The 22,091-nt window shown below is 44.7% G+C and overlaps 1 protein-coding gene and 1 long non-coding RNA gene across 6 annotated transcripts in view; one reads left to right on the top strand and one right to left on the bottom strand.

Annotated features, from left to right (window-relative positions):
- Positions 1–15,744, top strand: part of RNF41 (ring finger protein 41) — a 27,459-nt gene extending 11,715 nt beyond the window's left edge. For 2 of the 5 annotated variants that reach the window (XM_089920862.1, XM_022571855.3), the window contains exons 3-8: positions 4,113–4,160; positions 5,592–5,704; positions 9,450–9,721; positions 10,422–10,557; positions 10,976–11,079; positions 11,879–15,744. In XM_089920862.1, coding sequence (XP_089776988.1) covers positions 5,615–5,704; positions 9,450–9,721; positions 10,422–10,557; positions 10,976–11,079; positions 11,879–12,230 — 954 coding nt within the window. In that variant the 5' untranslated portion in view covers positions 4,113–4,160; positions 5,592–5,614 and the 3' untranslated portion in view covers positions 12,231–15,744. Of the gene's footprint in view, positions 1–4,112; positions 4,161–5,591; positions 5,705–5,818; positions 7,171–9,449; positions 9,722–10,421; positions 10,558–10,975; positions 11,080–11,878 lie in introns of those variants that run through there. The other 3 variants (XM_022571858.2, XM_022571857.3, XM_022571854.3) reach the window with 3 other exon arrangements.
- LOC111173881 (uncharacterized) overlaps positions 6,097–22,091 on the bottom strand; it is a 23,155-nt gene continuing 7,160 nt past the window's right edge. The window contains exons 2-4 of the long non-coding RNA XR_016394960.1: positions 21,791–21,862; positions 7,318–12,248; positions 6,097–6,625 (exon numbers count right to left, since the gene is read on the bottom strand). This is a non-coding gene — a long non-coding RNA (uncharacterized LOC111173881). The remainder of the gene's footprint in view (positions 6,626–7,317; positions 12,249–21,790; positions 21,863–22,091) is intronic.

Here is a 22,091-nt window from a genome sequence, read left to right as displayed (position 1 = left end):
AGAGTCATCTTTTTATTACTTCCTGAACTAATATAGATTCAGATTCCTTCTTTTTAAATTTTTATTTGTTTATGTTATTTTTTTTTTTTTGGCCACGCTGCCCAGCTTGTGGGATCCTAGTTCCCCGACCAGGGATCGAACCCAGGCCCCCCTGCAGTAGAAGCGCAGAGTCCCAACCACTGGACTGCTTGATTCCTGATTCCTTCTCTGAAATGTCTTGGTTTGAGCCTTTATACTTTTTCTTAATCTGCATTTTTACAATAAACTCCTACAAAGGTCTCACTTTCTCTAATCTTCCCTACCCCGTATATTTTCTGTACAGCTACCAGAACCTGCCAGCCTAAAACAGAAAGCTGATCATGTCAATTTCTTAAAAATCCTTCAGGTGTACACACACTTAAAGAATCTCCCCTACAACATTTATACTAATTACAAAGGAAAAAATAATAACTCTTAGAGTAGAGAAACCTGACAGACAGCACTTAACCAGAGGGTCAAAGTTAGTATCACCAGGAACAGTACAAATCAACATTATGTGCTCCTGATATGATGCATTGAGAACACGATGCCACTTCCTTGGTATTTTTGCCCAAAATGAAACCTGAATTTAATCATGAGGAAACATCAGACAAATCCAAATTGAGAGACATTCTCATATACCTGGTGTGTATTCTTAAAAATGTCAAATTTATGAAAGACAAAAAAGATTTAGTAACTTTTTCAGTTAAACGATTAAAGAAGCTTGACAGTTCAGTGCATAACATAATTCAGCATAATCTTGAATGTTCTTTTGCTAAAGGAGATTATTGGGACAGTTGGAAAAATTGGAAAAAAGGTTTGTAAATATAGTATTACATCAGTGTTAATTTCCTGATTTTCATAATCTTACTATCAATATATAAAATAATGTTCTTTTTAGGAAATACAGTACACAGTAAAGTTATTTAGGGTTAAAAGCATCAAGTCTACAGTTTACTCTTAAGCAGTTCAGAAAATTTTTATCCATCTATCAGTGTATATATATAGCAATGATAAAATAAATGTGGTTAAATGTTAACATTTAGGGAGTCTGTATGAAGGATATATGGGATCTTTGTAAGTCTGAAATTGTCAAGATAAAAAATTAAACCCTGTAAATTTATGTCAACGAAAATCCTTCAGGTGCTCCCATAGCTTTCAGATTAATTCTGATCCTAGTGTCCTAGCGCCTTCATTAGTCCTAATTTAAACCATCCCTCTCCAAACTTCTAATGCTGTATGCTGTCTCTTTGTTGTTGTTTGAGCCAGGATTCTTTTGGCTGTAAGATACAGAAGTGCAGGGACTTCCCCGCTGGTCCAGTGGTTAAGGCTCCGTGCTCCCAATGCAGGGGGCCTGGGTTCGATCCCCAGTCAAGGAACTAGATCCCGCATGCCGCAACTAAGAGTCTGCACGCTGCAACTAAAAGATCCTGCATGCCGCAACTAAAAGATCCTGCATGCTGCAACTAAAGATACTGCACACGGCAACGAAGATCCCGCTTGCCACAACTAAGACCCGGTGCAGCCAAATAAATAAATAAATAATTTTTAAAAAGGTACAGAAGCCCAACTCAAAGCTTAAGCAAAAAGAGGATACACAGGGCTTCCCTGGTGGCACAGTGGATGAGAGTCCGCCTGCCGATGCAGGGGACACGGGTTCGTGCCCCAGTCTGGGAAGATCCCACATGCCACGGAGCGGCTGGGCCCGTGAGTCATGGCCGCTGAGCCTGCGCGTCCGGAGCCTGTGCTCCGCAACGGGAGAGGCCACAACACTGAGAGGCCCGCGTACCGCAAAAAAAAAAAAAAAAAAAAAAGAGGATACACAGGGTGTCTCGCAGAAGCCAAAGATAGGAAGGCAACTGGGTCTTGGGAACAAACCAGTCACTCTGAAGCCTCAGGACTTTCCAGCTCCCATCCAGGCCTTTCTCACTGTGTCTGTTTCAGTCTTTTCTTTCCCTCTGTAGATTTGTCTTCCTCAGTCCACATTACAGGCAAAGAAAGACCAACTCATCTTTCTTGGTATCAAGCTCAAATTCTCAGAGATAGGATCCATTGGCCCTGCTTGGGTTGCGTGCTCACCCTTGTCCCAGTCAGCTGCTGCCTAGGTCTCACAGTACTAGTGAGGCAGCTTCTCCTGGAGCCATGTGGATGAAAGAGAAAGGGAGTAGAATTCCTAAAGTGAACAACGCCATGGTCTGCACTACAGCGCTCAGTAGTGGAGGTCCACAGGACAGTGACACTGGACTGCTCTGGGCTGTCTTACCACTGTCCTCATTGTTCAGTCCAGTGAGTTGCAACAAGGAGAATCACAAGGGGCCTTAGTTCTGGTTTCACATTTCACTTTATGATGTCTTTAATATTACCCTTCATGCACTCACTCTAATCCATTACTGTTGATGGATTATTCAAGGGAATGTTGGCATAGGAACAGAAGGTCAAAGGTCTGAGGAGAGACAAATAGATGGATATCCCTATTTTAGAGGAAGATAGCCAGACCAAGGTGGTTTAGAGTGACAATTTCAGGGGGATTGTTAGTAAGCCCAAGGCCCTGAACTTAGGCCCTAGAGGTGGAGGAACAAGAATACAGAGAAGTGGTGGTGATGGAGGTCAGTGTAATCGTAGCAATGTCATTGGGTATCGTTGTTCCTATATAAAATGGGTAAAGAAAGATAAGTGGTTCCAAAGTGAGCCTTGTGATTTCTTGTCTCCATTAGCCTACATTAATCAGGATTTTTGTCAGTTTAAAGAGATAAAAACCCAGCTCAAACCAGCCTAAACATAATAGGGAATTTACTGACTCATGTAACTTATGTTCAGAAAGTGATTGTGGTGTCAGGCATGGCTGAATCCAGGCCCTCAAATGATTTCACCTGAATTTGATTTCTCAGCTCTGCTTTCTGCATTATGGCGTCATTTTTTTTTTTTTTGGCCATGCTGTGTGACATGTGGGATTTTAGTTCCCCGACCAGAGATTGAACCCATGCCCCCTGCAGTGGAAGCGCAGAGCCCTAACCACTGGACCACCAGGGAATTCCCAATTATGGCGTCATTCTGTAAGTAGGCTGTCCTCATTAATGGCAGAGATGGTCACTGACCACTCTGAATTGTACATCCTACCAGCTATGCAAACCCCATGAGAGCTCCAATAGAAGTCCCAGGCATCTCTCTCACTGTCCTAGGTTGGGTCACATGTCCGCTAGGAAACAGGTTCTGATTCCTGAAGGAAAATTGTGATGCTGTTTACAGAAAATGGGATGTTAGGTAGACAAAATACATGTCCACTGTACTCTGCTGGGAAGCTTCCAGTTAAAGCAACATTTAATCACACCAAACATTTTACTGTTTTGTAAAGAACTGTGCTTGGTGCTAAATTGGATGTAGCACTTGAGGTCCTACTCTTAAGGAATTTCTAATCAAGTAGTAGAAATTAGATATGTACATAAATAGGGAATTCCCTGGCGGTCCAGTGGTTAGGACTCCGCACTTCCACTGCAGGCGGCACGGGTTGGATTCATGGCTGGGGAACAAAGATGCCGTGTGGCTTGGCCAAAAAAAAAAAAAAAAATGTATACCTAAATAATGGTTACTCTTGTGTATTGAGTGCCTAGTATGTGCCAGCAGGCATTGTGCTAAATGTTTTATATGTATTGTTTTTTTGAGGGCAACCCTGTGAGAGTCACTTCTGTTGTTACTTATACCAATGTTATCTGTTTAAAAAGCCATGCAGGCTTAGGAAGTATACGTAAGCCTGCCCAAGGTCACACAGCTAATGAGTAGTGGAACCGGGCATCTAAATCCAGTCAGTCTTGACTCAGTCCAGTGCTGTACTTTAGCTTGCACTTGACCTATCAAGGCCTCTCTGCATCCATCCCATTCCCCACCCTTTTATTTATTTATTTTTAAATTTTATTTATTTATTTTTAATTTTTGGCATGCCACAAAGCTTGTGGGATCTTGGTTCCCTGACCAAGGATCAAACCTGGGCCGTTGCACTGGACCGCCAGGGAAATCCCTCACTCCCCACCCTTTTAAATTGAACAGCCTGATTCTGAATTCCTGAGAACTACATGATTGACTCAGCTCATTTTTTTCAGGACATCACAGCTGATGGCTGGTCTGCAGATTGTCTGCCCTTATATCAGGTACCCATCCTTGCTCCAATTAGCCCACTGGCTGGATGTCCACAGGGGAATTGCACTTACTGTTCAGTGATGTCTTGTTTGGGTTTGACCCTTAGGAGCCCAAAGAAGGGGCATGGCAGCCTCGCTGCTCTTTGTGTCTTTGTTCTCCTGAACTTCCCTCCCATCACCACCACCTAAATTCAGACCCTCACTACTTCTCTTCTGCCTAGATGTTCTTCCTGTCTCTAATCTCACCCCTGTTTACAGAGTGATTCTAAAAAAGAACTTTTATCACATCATTCCTTTTAAGTCTTTCAGTGGCTCCGCATAGCCTTCAGGGTAAAGTCCAAACTCCTTACATAACACTTCTCATGGCCTGGCCCTTACTTGCCTTTCCAGCCTTGTATATTGACACTCCCTCTCTTGCACCCTTCAGATCGAACTTTTTCTGAACCACTTACAGTTGTCTGAACTCATCATATCCCCTCTTACCTTCTTTTTTAAAATATTTATTTTAATTAATTTATTTATTTTTGGCTATGTCGAGTCTTAGTTGCAGCACATGGACTCTTTAGTTGTGGCACGCGGGCTCCTCCTTGCGGCATGCAGGCTTCTCTCTAGTTGTGGCGCGTGGGCTTCAGAGCATGTGGGCTCTCTAGTTGTGGCACATGGGCTCAGTAGTTGCGGCACGGGGTTAATTGCCCCAGGGCACATGGGATCTTAGTTCCCGGACCAGGGATCGAACCTGCGTTCCCTGCATTGAAAGGCAGATTCCTAAGCACTGGACTGCCAGGGAAGTTCCCTTCTGGGCTCTTAATATGCTCTTTCATGTGCCTAAAACCCTAATGCCCCACCCTGCCCTAGCTCCCCCCGCCCCCCACACACAACCTAGCTAACTTCTTGCTCGTCCCACTGGTGTCCTGGAAAACTTCTCAGCCTCCCTCTCCTTTCGGCCTGGGTCAGGTATCCACATCTCTTGGTCTCATAGTGCCCTGTGCTCACCCTAAAAGCATTTATCACTTCATTTTTTTTTTTTTTTTTTTTCAGTACGCGGGCCTCTCACTGCCGTGGCCTCTCCCGTTGCGGAGCACAGGCTCCGGACGCACAGGCCCAGCAGCCGTGGTCCACAGGCCCAGCCCCTCCACGGCATGTGGGATCCTCCCGGATCAGGGCACGAACCCGCGTCGCCTGCATCGGCAGGCGGACTCTCAACCACTGCGCCACCAGGGAGGCCTATCACTTCATATTTTAAGTGTATATTTATATAAAATCTTTTCCCATTAGAATTAAATTTCTTGAGTCAGCTCCCCCACCCACCCAAATGACTGTCACATAGTAAGCTCTCAGCAAACATTTATCGGACAAATGAATGAATCTTGGCAATGAGATCAAGTTGGCACATATCTGTAATCTTCTGAACTGGCCTCTTTCTTCCTCTGTTGTTCATTCCAGGACCTGGGTTTCAGTGATGAGACATGGGGTATGATGTAACCCGTTTCCAGGGGGATGTTGACGAAGACCTTATCTGTCCTATTTGCAGTGGAGTCTTGGAGGAGCCAGTCCAGGTGAGTCGGTCTGATGGCAGGTTTGGTGGGGCAGTAGATGGCAGTGGAGCTAGTACAAAATATTCAGGGACTTCCCTGGTGGTGCAGTGGTTAAGAATCTGCCTGCCAATGCAGGGGACACGGGTTTGATCCCTGGTCTGGGAAGATCCCACATGCTGCAGAGCATCTAAGCCTGTGCGCCACAACTACTGAGCCTGCGTTCTACAGCCCGCGAGCCACAACTGCTGAGCCCACATGCTGCAACTACTGAAGCCCACGCACCTAGAGCCCGTGCTCCACAACAAGAGAAGCCACCGCAATGAGAAGCCCGTGCACACAACCAAGAGTAGCCCTTGCTCTCTGCAACTAGAGAAAGCCTGTGCACAGCAACGAAGACCCAACGCAGCCAAAAATAGATAAATAAATGAATTTATATATATGAAAAGAAAAACATAATTGGAACATTTGGAAATTAAAAAAATATATATTCATAGGAAATGGGGCCACTGTGTTCAGGCCCCCCTTCCCCCACTCCCCGCACTCCTGACACACACAGAATAGAGGTTTGGTGCAAAGGAGCAGTGGCCACTACAAGAGGAATAGGGCCTTCCAGAGTCTGTCGAGAGGTGGACACCACAGAAGTACAGTGGTTCAGATTTTCTTCAGAGGTCACCGTGAGACTTCTGTGCTGTAAAATGGTCAGCTGTTTGTTTCTGTCCTCTTGACAGTAGTTTGGTAGCTTCTTTTTCTCTTCAGGGGCTCTGACTAGGTTCCATCTTCCTACCCATGACTGAACTCCTGGACTCTTCTAATAAGTTCTCTCTCCATTTTCATGATACAGTGTTTCAGGTAATCAGCCGGTCTTCCTGCGGGCCTGCGTACTGTTTAACAAATAGCAAGTGGGGAACTGTGTGAACTGACCTAGTTTCTTCCTGGGATTTACTGAAAAAAAAAAAAAAAAAAGTTTTTGATGCAGCCATGTACTCTGCATTTTGATATGAAAGCTGCCACCTTCACTAGGTCATTTCTCTACCAGCTTTGCCAGACCAGAGATAATTGTATCTTCCTGGGGCAAGTATGAGGAGAAGCTCATGATTACCAGGCAAGTATAATGAGTGAGATGAATTCTTAACTGTTGTGTTCATGGGACACCATTCTGCACGGTCCTTATTGCCTGTACTCTGTAAATACCGATTAATCCTCTGCCGCTCCTGGCTGGCTGGAGATAATCCCATTTTCCAGACCAGGACACCAGTCAGTGAGGTCGCATGACCCTTCCCCCACGCACTGCTAATACCACTCCCTGGGGCTCCCCTTGATTCTTGGAGTTTATTCTTACTCTCCAGTTTTCAACTACCCAAAGGAGAACAGATGCCTGAGCTGAATGAAAATCAGACTGCATTCCAGTGGCAGCTAGCCCTGGACCATTAGAAGCAGATTGGCTGGGTGTGGAGCAAGCTCTCCTGGTGGTGTCAAGAGGTCATGGGGTATGTCAGTTCCCTCCCCACCCTGGCAGGGCCTTGTCTGTTTTCTAGCACTATCATTTGAGGTGAGTCACATGTGGAGAAGTCAGTGGCCGTTGGTGACTAAGGCAGAACCTCCCCGCCCCCTCCCCGCCCCGACTCAGGCTTTACCTTCTGAGGAGCAGGCCAGGTTCCAGACACATTTCCAAGGGTAGAAAGCCTCTGCTAGGGATGCTGATTTCCCTACATCATATTTATTTTTTTTGAATAGATAATAAATTCATATGGTTCAGAAATCAAAACAGCATAAAAAAATATATGGTGAAAAAAAAAAAAAAGAGAGATGGTGAACAGTCTTGCATCCATCTTTGTCCCAGTCCACCTAATCCCCCCATAGATAACCATTTTTACTAGTTTATTTGATATCCTTCCAGTGTGTGTGTGGGCAGATACAAGCAAGTATGAATGTATATGTATATTTGCCTACCTTTCTTACACAAAAGGTACCGCATTCTATATACTTCTGCAGGGGTGGCAGGTTTAGATAGGAAGGTCACCAAAGAGGTTCAGTTGAGCTGAGATCTGAATGATAAGGGGCCATTCTGGCAAAGGGGAGCAGCAAAAGCAAGAGACAGGAATGAGCAGGGTGTGGACAGGGAACAGAGAGAAAGCCAGAATGGCTGAAGTCAGTGCTGGGAGCATGATGTGAGGTGAGGAGAGGCCAGAGGCACAGGGCCAGATCAAACAATTTTATAAGTCCTGAGCAGGAGTTTGGACTTATTTTAAGTGTAATCGGAAACCATTGTAAAATTTTAAGCATGATCTAGTTTGCCTTTTTAAACGATCACAGCTGCTGAATGTAGGATGGATTATAAAGAGGCAAGGTAGAAGTAGGAAAACCAGTTAGAAGACATAATAATATAGATGAGAGATGATCGTTTGAACTGGATTAGCGGCCGTACAGATGGGGAAAAGTAGACAAACAGGATTTTTTTTTGGAGAGAAGGCCTATAAGATTTTGAAAAGAATCAAATATTATGTCTTTAAGTGAAAAATAAAAATGTACTGACAGTTGGATTAATGATACTGAGAATGACTTCTTTCCTTATGAAGCCTTTCTGTGTTACAGTCTTTGGTGTCTGTGAGCACCTTGAAGACAGAAACTGTCTGTTTTTTTTTATCTTAAGCACGTAGCAAAATGTTTGGGACATAATAAGTGCTCGAGTCATTCATCCATTCATCAACATCTAGTGAGTGCCTACTGTGTTTGTCCCATGCTGGAGGCCAGATTGTATCTCCACAGAGGCCAGAGAGTCCTCTCTCTTTGCATTATCAAGGAAGTAGGCTGAAATATGATCTTTGTGAAACTGAAAAGAATGTGATTCTACAAAAATCTAGTCCTGTTTTGGAGGGTAGCCCTGGTCATTGGGACTCAGGGCAACGCCTCAGGTTGGGCCTCATAAAATAAGAACTTGGGGGAGCTCCCTGGTGGTCTAGTGGTTAAGGAATCAGCACTTCCACTGCTGTGGCTCACATTCAATCCCTGGTTGCGGAACTGATATCCCGCAAGCCACTTGGTGTGGCAAAAAAAAAATTTCTTTTGAACTTTTGCCAGTAAATCTCTGCCCCCGCCTCCTCTCTACTTATCCCTCAAGACCCATATCAGAGTCTGTCCTGTCCATAAATACCTGCCCTGATTGACCTAGACTGGAAAGATCTCACCCTCCTCTGGATTTCTTTGGCAATTATTGAGTATGTAATCCAGTTGGCAATTAATGATTGACTACTGGGCTTCCCTGGTGGCGCAGTGGTTGAGAGTCCGCCTGCCAATGCAGGGGACACAGGTTCGTGCTCCGGTCCGGGAAGATCCCACATGTCGCGGAGCGGCTGGGCCTGTGAGCCATGGCCGCTGAGCCTGCGCGTCCGGAGCCTGTGCTCCGCAACAGGAGAGGCCACAACAGTGAGAGGCCCACGTACCGCAAAAAAAAAAAAAAAAAATTGACTTCCTTATGTCCTCTCTCTCATTGTCCTGGAATATTATTTATATCTCTTACTGTTATATAATTTTTTACTTGTTTGTCTTACGTCACAATCCATTTGGACTATTGGGCACAGGAAACATATCTGAAGCCTGTCCCCCACAATGCCTTGCCCATAGTAGATCTATATTTTGCTGTGACCCCAGGGACCTCTGGTCCTAGAAGCTGCGCAGAGGCTTGATTGGCTTTGCGGAGTTAATCGTACCCAGGCTTTTAGCTCCTGCTAATTCTCTTGTGCCCCTTTTGCCCTGCTCTCCCTTCTAGGCGCCTCACTGCGAGCATGCTTTCTGCAACGCCTGCATCACCCAGTGGTTCTCTCAGCAGCAGACGTGTCCGGTGGACCGGAGTGTTGTGACGGTCGCTCACCTGCGCCCAGTACCTCGGATCATGCGGAACATGTTGTCAAAGCTGCAGATCGCCTGCGACAACGCTGTGTTTGGCTGCAGTGCTATTGTCCGGCTTGACAACCTCATGTCTCACCTCAGTGACTGTGAGCACAACCCAAAACGGCCTGTGACCTGTGAACAGGGCTGTGGGTAAGATTCCTGCCCTTCTTCTGCCCACACAGATAAGGGCCTTCCCGTTTATACCCCTGTCTCTGGATCCCCTGCTCGCTAGCTGAAGAGGTCTCCTGCAGGCAAGGAGTGTTCCTGGCCCCCCTGGCTCCCTGCTCCAAGATCTCACTTCCGTGCTGCTTTCCGAGCTACGATCTTTTTGCTCTTGCTTTAATGAAAGAAGGGAGACAGCAATTCAGCAATCTCTATGATACCACTAAAGACTGATATACTTTATTCCTCCCTTTCATCCAGTACTACTTTTCTCTTTGTCAGATTGACTGCTCTAATATCCAGGCTTCTCATATTCCCTGTTGTCCTATTTTTTCTTTCTTTGGGGTGTGAAATATTTGATTAAATACTGATAGCTAGGGCTGTGAATCTAGGGCTTCTCAGAAGGAATGAGTGCACAGGCAGAATCTGTAGGAGGAAAGGAGAGCCACGTGGGAGATGAAACACTGTCTTAGAGAGGGAAAGAGGCCCAGAGGAAGTAGACAGCAAAGGGACGAGGGAGAGCTGGGGAGAAGGAAATGAAGGCAATAAGCAAGAGGGCGCCTGAATGTTGGAAATGAATGAATGTTAGTCATTTCAGGTAGGAAAAAGCCCTCTCAGCAGTTACGTGCCTTTGCTCACATGTCCCATTAATGCTCCTATCCTGTTCTTTTCCCACCCTGGGTGGCAGCCTGGAGATGCCCAAAGATGAGCTGCCAAACCACAACTGCATTAAGCACCTGCGCTCAGTGGCACAGCAGCAGCAGACACGGATTGCAGAGCTGGAGAAGACCTCAGCGGAACACAAACACCAGCTGGCAGAGCAGGTAGGGCGCAGAGAACACAGGGCAGCACACGTCTTTCACGTGCAGATAACCTCGCGCCTGTGGCCTGTGGGTGGCAGGCGTGGATGTGAGCGGCAGATCTGTGCGTGCGCTTGAGAGCCTGGTCAGTGGATACTCTGCCTGTGCATAGCAGTGAATCAGGCTGGAGCTCTTCTTGCTTCCCTTCATCCCATCAGTGGCATTCATTTACTTAACATTTATCAAATGCCTTCCCTTGAAGGCACTATGCTGAGCACTGGGGATACAGCTGGGAATGATACAGTCGTATCCCTGTCTTCATGAAGCTTCCACTCTGGTTGTTCCTCAGATCTCTCCATTTCCCTCATTCTCAGACAAACTTTTGTCTCTCATCTACTGTCTGTCTTAGCCATTATCCCTTGTTCTCCTCCCCCCCACACAGAAGCGAGACATCCAGCTGCTCAAGGCGTACATGCGTGCAATTCGCAGTGTCAACCCCAACCTTCAGAGCCTGGAGGAGACGATTGAGTACAACGAGATCCTAGAGTGAGTGTCACTCAGGACGTGGAGTCATTCATCCCACGTCCTGGCACTGAGCCTTGGGGGGAGGGTAAGAAGAGGCCTGGGCCGGGGGCACTGCTTCTCAGATGTTGGGATGAAGAACAGGGCCAGAGGAGGAGGCGATAACCTTCAACCCTAGCAGAGGATCTCATATTCTTTTGGGTGGTTGGAAGGGAAAGCTTACCCAAGAGTTAGATGGGTACCCACATGTACAAAGCCCTGTATTAAAGGCTGTGGGAGTGCTAGGAAGACCAAAAAGAGAAGATATTGTCCCTGACTTCAGAGAGCTTACAGTTCAGAGAAGAAGAGAGTACAAATCCAGGAAAGTGATCTAAAATACAGCAAAAACAAGTGAAGTAAACAAGCGAAGTCTAAGATCCCTTTCAGTTCTGGAGTTCTGCATAGTTCATAGACTAAACTGAGTCAGTCTGTATAGTGCAAATAGTGCTGCGAGGGACACAGTATAGAGGAATAATTGCTTCATTCAGTACACATTTGTTGAGCACTTACTACATGCCAGGCACCATGTGCTAAGTATTGGGATTTTTAAGAAAAATAACAGGAACCCTACTCTCGTGGAGTTTAATCTGGTGAGTAACATGTGGTGACACTCAGATGGGACCAACTAGGAAAAGATCTGGAGTTTCTGAACTAATGATGGAAGGAAAGAAGGAGGAATCGAGTTAAGTTGAGTGCAGAGCAGGCAGTCGTTCCTATTAGGAGAAAAGCCAATGCAGAGAAAGGGGACGAGCTGGACTGACCACCTCCAACTCCCTCCACACAGGTGGGTGAACTCCCTGCAGCCAGCACGAGTGACCCGCTGGGGAGGGATGATCTCCACCCCAGATGCTGTACTCCAGGCTGTAATCAAGCGCTCCCTGGTGGAGAGTGGCTGTCCTGCGTCTATTGTCAACGAGCTGATCGAAAATGCCCATGAGCGTAGCTGGCCCCAGGGTCTGGCCACACTAGAGACAAGACAGATGAACCGGCGTTACTATGAGAACTACGTGGCCAAGCGCATCCCTGGCAAGCAGGCTGTTGTTGTGATGGCCTGTGAGAACCAGCACATGGGTGATGACATGGTGCAGGAGCCAGGGCTTGTCATGATATTTGCGCATGGCGTGGAAGAGATATAGGAGATCTCGACGGGCTATCTGGAAGAGATGAAAATCAGAAAATCCTGTCACTCCAGCAGCGGGGTCCTGAGTCCTCCCCACTTTCCTTAATACCGTGGCTAACGCTAGAGCCACACATCTCCCTGCTCTTCTGCCACTGAAGAGGGCCCCAGGGCACTCTGCTCAGGCTTTCAGGTGGGAAACCCAGATTCCCTCCATTTGCCTAATTTCTTCCCCTAAAATGTCTGTATATTTTCCATCTGGTTGGGAAAGTCCCCACCTCTATTTCTGTTTTCCTGCCTAGGGTCCTGGTTCCAGATGTTTTCAGAAAGCACAAAGATACTCATTTTCTCTAGAGGATCAGGATGGAGTGAGGCATCTCTAACTGTTCCCCTCCTCCAAAACCAGGGAATGCAGAGCAGGCAGGCCTATTGACTCTCTAAACAGCATTTAGAGGGCGGCTCTGGGGAGCAGACATGCTAAAGAAATGGTAAGGATGGAACAAAACCCTAGAAATAATGAGGCCAGTAGGCCATCGCTGGTGGCCCTTAGGGGAAGACTGGACCTCTGTGCCAAGCAATACCCTGTTCAGCCCACCTTAAAGGTGTGGGCTCCCGCCGGGTCTGCAGGTGTGCAGGTGGGGATGCCGAAAATTTCCAGATGAGCTCTTCTTTCCTACACTTTCTCACGATTAGGGAATGACAGGGTTGGGGTGAGGGGTTAGTCCATTGGGGTGAATATGCTCAGCAGGAAGCAGCTCTCTGGCTTTTGCTGAAATTGGGTAGGCACTGCCTCTGGCACAGGCCATAATAGTTCCATAGACCCCTCTCTCTCAGCCCTGTGATTGTAACTAGTTATTTTGATAATTTTCTTTGGCCATTGTTTGTTTATATTTTACTCCCTCCCTCACAGTTTTTCTTTTTTAAGAATGGCCTGATTATGGCTACCCCACTTTTCCAGCCCAGCCACATTGTTGGCAATTTAATTTATTTACTTTTTTTTTTTTTAAGAAAGGAAAAAGAAAAAAAAATTTACAAAACTTAAAACTTTTCTTTTGCTGTTCCTATTGTGGGGATTTTTGGATAGGGTGGGACGGGGATGGGGTCTGTCTTATATTTTTCCTTCTCAGCACAACCTTTGGCTTTAATATAGGAAAGGCTAAGGGAGTCCTTGGCTGAACTGAAGTCTGCCCCAGTCCTCCATAACCCATCTGAGATGAGGAGCTTCCTCTATTCCAGTGATGGATGTGACAGTCCAGCATCAATGACTGTGCCCTGTGGAGAACTTTGCTCCCAGCCCATCTAGGGTCTCACTGTAAAACTCTGGACTTCGAGTATTAATTTTGAAGAAATCCTGCCCGCCACTCCCCCCAACACCCGGTTTCCTTGGAGATATATATATAGCTGGGTTCTAAGCTTCATCAGGCAAGATGGGATAGAAATTATGTCTCTGAGTACAGGCTGTGCTGTCTCACCCATACCCCCTTACGACTTCAGCTGCATTTCGGGATGCCCAGGGCATTCCTTAATCCCTGGGGTGACTAGCAGAGTAAGAGAAGGGGAGGAATAGTGGGTATGATTATCTTGATATGCAGGTGGAAGTGGGGCTGGAGAGAGATGGCCATAAAGCTTCTCTTTTTGGAGCTTTTTTCCAGGCCAGCTTGCGGTAGGTCTGGGTAGCTGGGTCATGGCTCCACTGGAACTGTGGGGAGGAGGGAATACAGCTTGAAGGGGGTGAGGAACAGTCATATGTTCCAGCTCCAGGACATTGTGCTCAGGAATTTGAAAACGCTGCTATACTTAGTCTGGTTACTACATTTCTTCCACTCCCCTCTGCCCCTGCCTGCCTTACCCAGGCCCATACCCTCCTGTTGTCACCCTAAGATGGAGCCAGGAAGCTCAGTTAAGGCTTCCCTACCCTTTGCACTAGTGTCTCTGCAGGTTGCTAGTTGTGTTATATATGTGCTGTTCCATGGTGTTGACTGCACTAATAATAAATCTTTTACTCAACTCTCTCAATTCTTAATTCACATCACTCCCCTCATGAAGGTTCTCCTCTGCTTTGGCCTTTCTCTCACCTTAATTCCCCTGACTTCTTCCTTGCTTTGTAACCTACTCTTGTCTTAGAACTAACCTCTGTTTTAGGAGGAGTTCTATCTGGGAGGGGTGTGCACCTCATATATTCTTTGCCTTGTGTACCCTCCTACATCCTTCCCTCCTGACTCCTGTTCTGCACAGCTGAAGCACTCTCACCTGTCATCTGAATTGTGTTCTTTTCAGGGTTTACCTTTGCTCCATATCCATGTCTTCCCTATGTGTTCTGGGATTTGGGGACATTTTCTATAGACGATATGCAAGTACCTTTCCCCCTTGTCCCACAAGCACCTTTGCTTTGGAATCTGGGATTCCATTGAAGGCAGGGAAGCCTCCACCCCCAGTGTCTCCTAACCAAGAAAGTACACAGGAGGAAAGGAACCTGGAATGACTGCACCTGCTGTGGTTGTCAAATCTTGATAAATCCTTTTGTAGGCATTTGCTGCCACCTCCCTATCATGAGAAAAAAACTTTTACCACAGTGTACCATATTATAAATGTGTTGAGCATTTATCGTGCACCTAACACAAATCTAATAGCACGCTAGATACTTTAGTGGCGCCAAAAAAAAAAGCATAAGGACATTCCTGTGCCCACTGAATTTACTACACTTTCATACATACAAGGTCTGATTAGAAGATACTGATGAACGTATCACAGTATAGCGCACAAGTGGCGATATATGTACTCTAATGAGACCGGTAGTGCTTTTTTTTTTTTAAGCTTCAAAATTACTTTTAGAACCTGCTGCTCATTCTTTTGAATGTCATGAATGATGCCAAATCTTCCTTTTAAGGTAGATTTGTTTTTTTGGAAACAGTATTCATTGAATATCTATTCGCCAAGAACTCACTAGGGTGGGGCTGGGGGGGGTGGTTCATGTAGCAAAATGGCACCTACCTTCAAAGAACTTACTCCCTAATTGAGATGAGTGTATAAGAAGACATCATAAATGTGGGAAGTGGATCTTACCACAAGAGATATGTGAGCAGAGGGAAGATAAAGCCACTGATTCTGATAGGTTCCAGGAAAGACTTCTCCAAGAGGTGTATTTGTTTTAGATCAGAGGTTGGCAAACTACAGGTTGCATGCTGCTGCCTGATTTTGTGGGAAGAGTTTTACTGGAACACAGCCATGCCCATTTGTGTTATGTGTATTGTCTATGGCTGCTTTTAGATTACAGCAGTAGAGCTGAGTAGTTGCCATAGAACTACAGACCACAAAGCCTAAAATGTGCTGTTTGGTCCTTTACACAAAATGTGCCAACCTGTTCTAGACTATTAAGGTCAGGACAGTGGGCAGGGAAGTAGAGAGGGTTTGTTGTTTTTTTACTTTAGTATATACATTTGAAAATTCAGAACATTTTTCTACGTTGCCAAAATAACAAATGCTTAAAGTTAACAACGTGTCCTTAATCTAATACAAATCTATGTTCACCCTTCCCCAGTTGGTCTAAGAAAAGTACTTTTAGAGCTGATTTTTGTCCAGCCCTGGATCCAATCCAGGAACCATGCCATTACAAAAGGTTATGTGTTTTAACTCTCTCAGTCTGGATTCCTGGAACAACCTTTTTTTGGTAACACTTATTTGTTGAAGAGAATTGGGCCAGTTGTTTAGAGAGTGGTCTCGGATTTGACTGATTGCTTCTTCACAGCGTCCTTTAACTTATTCCTCTAACCCCTATTTTTCCTAAACAGGATTCGATCTAGAGTCAGAGATTATTTATTTATTTATTTTTTGGCCACACTGCGTGGCTTGTGGGAACTTAGTTCCCGGACCAGGGACTGAATCTGGGCCCACAGCAGTGAAAGCGCAGAGTCCGAAACACTGGACCACCAGGGAATCCCCTAGAGTCAGAGAGATTCAAATTAACCAGTTCTGGGGATAAAAGACATCACAGGAGAGATGTTCTTTATGTTGTGTAACATCAGGACATAGGCCCAGTTGTCCCAGCTCTGATTGGTCACCGCTGTACAAGAACCCAACATTGCCCCTATTATTTTTTCAAGAACTTCTGGACATCCTAATGTTTATGCTAAATGTCACAACTTTTAAATGTTGGCTCAATATATATATTTTTTAATGTGGGCCAAAAAAAGAATAAAACAAAACAAAAACATAGGATCCACCAGAGGTTTTTTGTTTTTTTTTTTAGTTACTCATCAGTGTATTCAACCCATACTTATGGAGCTCCAGGCACTGTCCTGTGTGCTGGAGATACATACAGCTGTGACAAAACAACCAAAGCCCCTGCCCTCCTGGCTGTAAAACTCTGGTTGAGGAGACAGACAAGAAACAAGACAATAAGAAAAACATGTTATGTTTGGTAGCATGAGTCCTAGGAGAAAAATAAATTGGGAAAAGGGGAGATGTAATTACAAACTGTAATTAATGTAATTACAAACTGGGGTAAGGGTCAGGACAGACACAAAGCAGGGTTTCTGCCCTAGATCTGGTGGTCAGGGAAGATCCATTTCTAGAGCAGAGGTCATTAATTCTATACTTCATCAGAATCACCTGGGAGTGGGGCTTAGTGGGCCCGCTACTCAGAGACTGGCATTTTTCACATGATGCTTCTGGTCCCTGTGGGCCATATTTGGAGATGTTTTGGTCTGGAGATGTGAAGGCAAGATAGTGGAGTGGCTAAGAGCCCAGACTTCAAGGACGACAGCTCTGCGATGTGTAACCTTGGGTAAGGTACTGATCTCTCTGGGAGTCAACCAGAGTTTGCAATCTCTATTTTAAGCTGAGATAATACCATGAATAAAAACAAATGAAGGTGAAGGACATGTTGAAGAGGGAAGAGACTAGTGTAATCTGAAGCGTAGAGTTTGTTGAAGGAAGCAATGGAAGATAAAACTAAAGATAATTTAGGGACAATTCTTGGTAGGCCTTGAATACATGGCAGGGAATTTGGACTTTAGTTTTACAGGTAGGTTTTTGAGAAGAGGAGTGACTTCCAATTCATGATTCTGATGACAATGGGAAAACAATGAAAATTTGGTGACAATATTAGTAAGCTTTGCAGTAATTCATGTGAGAGGATTAGAGCTTGAAATAGACCAGGAAAGAGGACAGAGACATGAGGGGGGAAAAATCAACAGGCCTTAGTAACTGACCAGATTCACTCAGCCAACATTTACAGCATACCAGTCAAGTGCCAGACGTGGTTCTAGGCGTTTGAGATACACAAATAATTGTATATTCCTTGAAAGGAATTTAAAGCTTAGGTGACGTACACTTGAACAAATAACGGGAAATACAGAATAGCATATTGCTAATAGGTAGGAATTAAGTACAATGGGACAACAGGAGGAAAGGGGTCAACTATCTACCTGGTGGGATGCAGGAGGGAAGTTTTCTCAGGAATCATTGGAGCTGAGTTCCAAATAGGATCAGATATTGGCAATGAGGAAAGGGGCTAACAGCCAGGTTGAGCACGTACCGTGAGTCACGAACTAAATATTAAACATCTAGTCATCCCAGCAGCTTTATAAAAAAGGCTATTATCATGTCCATTTTCTATGTGGGGAAACCGAGACAAAGGACAAAATTCACGTAGCTAATAGTAAGAACTGGGATTTGAACCCAGAAAGTCATTCCAGAGCCTGGGCTCCCAACCAGTGCACATAACAAGGGGCATGTAACTAAAGATGAGTCACAGATAAAGACAGAGGTTTCTAATCTGTGAATGAGAGGACAGTGTCATTAACCTGGATAGGGAGGACAAGAGGATGAGCAGGTTTCAGGGGTGAAGTAATGAGCTCATTTGGGGAACAATCGGTTGGAAGTGCTTCCCCATAAGAGGGGGTTAGCCAGAAAAAGGAAATGTGGGTCTACAGCTTAAGAGAAAGAAGTTAGGGTTAAAGACGTGGATTTGGGAGTTATCTTCCCAAAGGTGATCAAGAAATTCCAGGAATGAATACAGCCACTAGAGTGAACACGAAGAAAGCTAAGAATGTGACCTTAGGGACTTCCAGAAGTAATCTGGAACAAAATCTGGAAAACAGATGCATGATAAAGGTGGCTAGTGCTCAGCTTTTTTTTTTAAAAGTAATTTTGAAGTAATGAATCATTTAAATGTGGCTCATAAACTAGCTGTGAAGGAGTTCCAGAAATGTTTTGTGCTATGAGAGCATTCCTGAAATAAGTGTAGGTTGAGATCATTTCAGCTCAAGTCCTCTAATGATTTGCTTTACTGGATAAACTTCAGAGATCCAAGCCTCTTAACATTTGGAACAAGTCAACAACTTGCAAGGGGATAATAAGTTCCTGTGTGTTAGATTTCCCCACACTAGCTTTTTAGTCACATAAAAGCAATTTGGATTAAGATCTAAGAATTTGTAGCTGAAAAAATCAGTATAGGGTGGCATTAGCTAGTCATTGGTTTTAAGGTGAAGAGACAGAAGGAAGGAATTAGGCTGTGATGTGGAGACACCCAGGCTGATTAGATTAGGGTATCTTACTGGAAAGAATTAAGGATTTAAAAAATGGGTGATTTAGGCAAGGCATATTGATAATAGGAGCATGTGTTTGAACAGATAGGGCACTGAAATTCCTAGACGGGATTAATACGATGAAAGCAGTGTTTTAGATATTTAAGTTTGGTGAAACTGGGGCACCTGGAAGGCCATTGTAACACAAGCATGAAATAGATGATGTGATGGAGGAAGCAATGATTGATGAATGATGGGCATGGCAGAATAGAAAATGTCTGATAATTCTTAAGGTTGGAAATAGATGGAATTGAGAGAATAGTACTAACAAATGGAAAAAGTTGAGAATGTGATTCTGGGAAAGAAAAAGTTTTGTTTGTGTTTTAGGTCGGAGTCCCCAACCCCCAGGCCTCGGACCGGTAAGGGTCTGCACAGCAGGAGGGGAGCGGCGGGGCGAGCCAGCGAAGCTTCATCTGCCACCCCCCATCGCTCACACTGCCGCCTGAACCATCCCCCCCAACCCCTGTCCGTGGAAGAATCATCTTCCATCTTCCGCGAAACCAGTCCCTGGTGCCAAGAAGGTTGGGGACTGCTCTTTTAGGTGACATTAGGTCAGCTGTGCAGACATATAGCCAGCTGGAGATATAGGACGATGGTGTGGCTGAGAGGCCATGCCTGGAATGGTAGCTTGGGGTTTCTCTTTCTCGAGGAGGGAAAAGAATGAAGCTTTAGTAAAACTCCACAGAAGAAGGGAGAAAATGAGATGGAGAAACAGTGTTCTAAGAGAAAAGCAAGGAAGTACAATGTCTCTCAAGCCCAGTAAGAAATCAATGGTTTCAAACATAGCAAAGTTTTCTACCACAGGCTATTAAAGATAGCATGGAGCTGGAGGCAGAGGGTATACATTTTATTTTATTTTATTTACTTTTTAATTTATTTGGTTGCACCGGGTCTTAGTTGCAGCATGCGGAATCTAGTTCCCTGACCAGGGATCGAACCCAGGCCCCCTCCATTGGGAGCTCAGAGTCTTAACCACTGGACCACTAGGGAAGTCCCAGAGGATACACATTTTATTTAAAAAAAAAAAAAAAAAGAGTAGAAAACAACATGGTGATTTGAAAGTGTCAAGTGAAGGTATAGTATTGTTTGTCCTAAATTAATGAAGGATTGAATGAGTAGAGTAGGAGAATTTTAACTTGTTATGGAAGGATATTCATGGAAGCTTCCTTAGGAGGTTGAAATGAGTGGGACTGCAAGCCAAGGTGCAGAAGGTAACTTCAGCTCAGAAGAGCAAGGCCAAATACTGAACCAGAAAATGAAGAATGCCAGTGGGTAGAATGTAGTAAATACGTAAGAATAGTGAGAAAGGGAGCCTCGTTATGCAACACAAAGAAAAATATAAGGATAGAGAGATAGGATTTGTTGGGATGGAAGGGTGAAGGAATTGTGTGGGTGGTGGGCTATGGGGATGGTTACAATTTGAAATTATCTATTGTACAGGAAGGTTCAGAGTCTTGGCCTCTCACCCCCAGAGTTACAAGTCAAGCATCTGAGAGTGAAAAGTAGTATCTCAAGTACCAAACAACCTCAGCCAGTTTATTCTGGATCCAGATCCTCCATTTTGTAAACCATGGGGGGGGGGCCTTCTTCTCTTCACAACATAGTTGTCGGTTGCCCTCTGCTGGTCAATTTTGGTCTTGGCTCTTCAGATATTTAAATTTGAGAGTGTGTGCAAAATGGGATTTGGTAGGAAGTCCAGTACAGAACCTATTAGATTCTATTCATTCAGTACATTTTTTTATCACATCTATGTCTAAGGCCTAGTAGAGGAGGTACAAACAAATAAAATACACAGTCCTTACTCTCAAGAAGCTTACAGTCCAGTCTGAGTGAAGATTAAAGCATGTACACATGACTATGTTAAAAAACATCCATGTACGCAAAAAGGTTTTTTTGGAGTGGCTTATATGTGCCAAGAGTGTATATTCTATGGGGGAAGAAGGATTTCACATAGAAAGATTAAAGAATAGGATATGGTGGGAGACAGGTGGTTAGAGAAGACTTCCCAGGAGAACCAACATTTAAGTGGAGACTGAGAAGAAGGTAAGGATGAGAAAGATTATTTCAGGCAGAGAGCAGCATGAACACAGAAAAATACTATATGCCACCAGTAACTAACAGAATACCAGTGGATGAAATGTAGTGAATATGAAAAAGTGGGGAGAAAAAAAGGGACCAGGTCATGAAATACAAAAAGCAACCATGGAAGGGTTTAAGGTCCCCGGCTACCTTAAACCGGGGTAGTGTGGATGCTTTAGTGAAGCTTTATATACATCAACTCATGTGGTCCTCAAAAGTACCCCTACCTTCAGCAAGTGGTGGGTCCAGCCTGCACTCACCTCTGAGAAAAGTGGACACAGTTGAGACTATTTAGGAGGTAGAATAATGTAACTTGTTTTATTTTATTTTAATTAATTTTTGCAGAAGTGTGTCAAAGGAGATGCCTTGCATTCAACCTAGTGGATGGTGGTGGTAGGTTCTAGCTGTTGTAATCAAGAACCTCAAAGATGAGGGGTAAAAAGACAGGGAGGATGGCAAATAATAATGGTGTGGGGGGCAGGGGGAAGGAAGTGGTGAGGGAAAAACAGCATGAGTGGAAAAAACAGCATAAGCAATGATAGGAAGGTGGGAAACTCCAAAGTGTAAATGTGTAAAAAGCTCTGTGAATCACCTTTGAACCCCCTGCCCCCTGGGGAACCTTCTTGGAGATGTGGCTGTGCAAGAAATAAAATACAAAGAGAACATCTTCAACAGGTATCCTAGATATTCCCCACAGTGAGCAATTGGGAATAGGAAGAACGAGCTGAGGTGAGTACAGGAGGGTTAGAGGCTAGAGAAGGATTAATACCCTAGCTAGGAACTTGGAACATGGAGAATTTAGGACACATAATGAGCACTCAATAAAAAGTGAGTTATCTTCGCACACTCTGGCTCCAGCTAGATTGGCAGCGTTCATGATTCAATAGGTTACTCCCCACTAGCCCTGTGATACCTGAGGTGCAGCTCTTCACAGCAATCCCAGTGAGAGAATGCCTTGTTTCCCGGGTCTTCATTGTAATCAGACCTACAAGATGTGACGTCTGGTCATGAAATCCAGAGGTGCCCTCTTTACCTGGAAACTCCAGTTTTGACTATTATAGCACAACAGTTATTCACATTCCCGAACAAAACTTAACCTTTCTTCAACCAAATCCTTTGCTATGCCCTCCCAAAAGAATGAAACAAAGTATGCCAAAACTCTGCTTGCAAAGCTGAAGTTACAGAACTCGGAAAGTGCCTTGTATCCTAGCAGC

This window comes from Delphinapterus leucas, chromosome 11 (genome assembly GCF_059928025.1).
Source record: "Delphinapterus leucas isolate spDelLeu-1000000601 "Yukka" chromosome 11, BTC_Dleu_Yukka2, whole genome shotgun sequence".
Taxonomy (NCBI): domain Eukaryota; kingdom Metazoa; phylum Chordata; class Mammalia; order Artiodactyla; family Monodontidae; genus Delphinapterus; species Delphinapterus leucas.
Note: the sequence above shows the minus strand (reverse complement) of the source record. Positions and strands in the feature narration are given on the sequence as shown.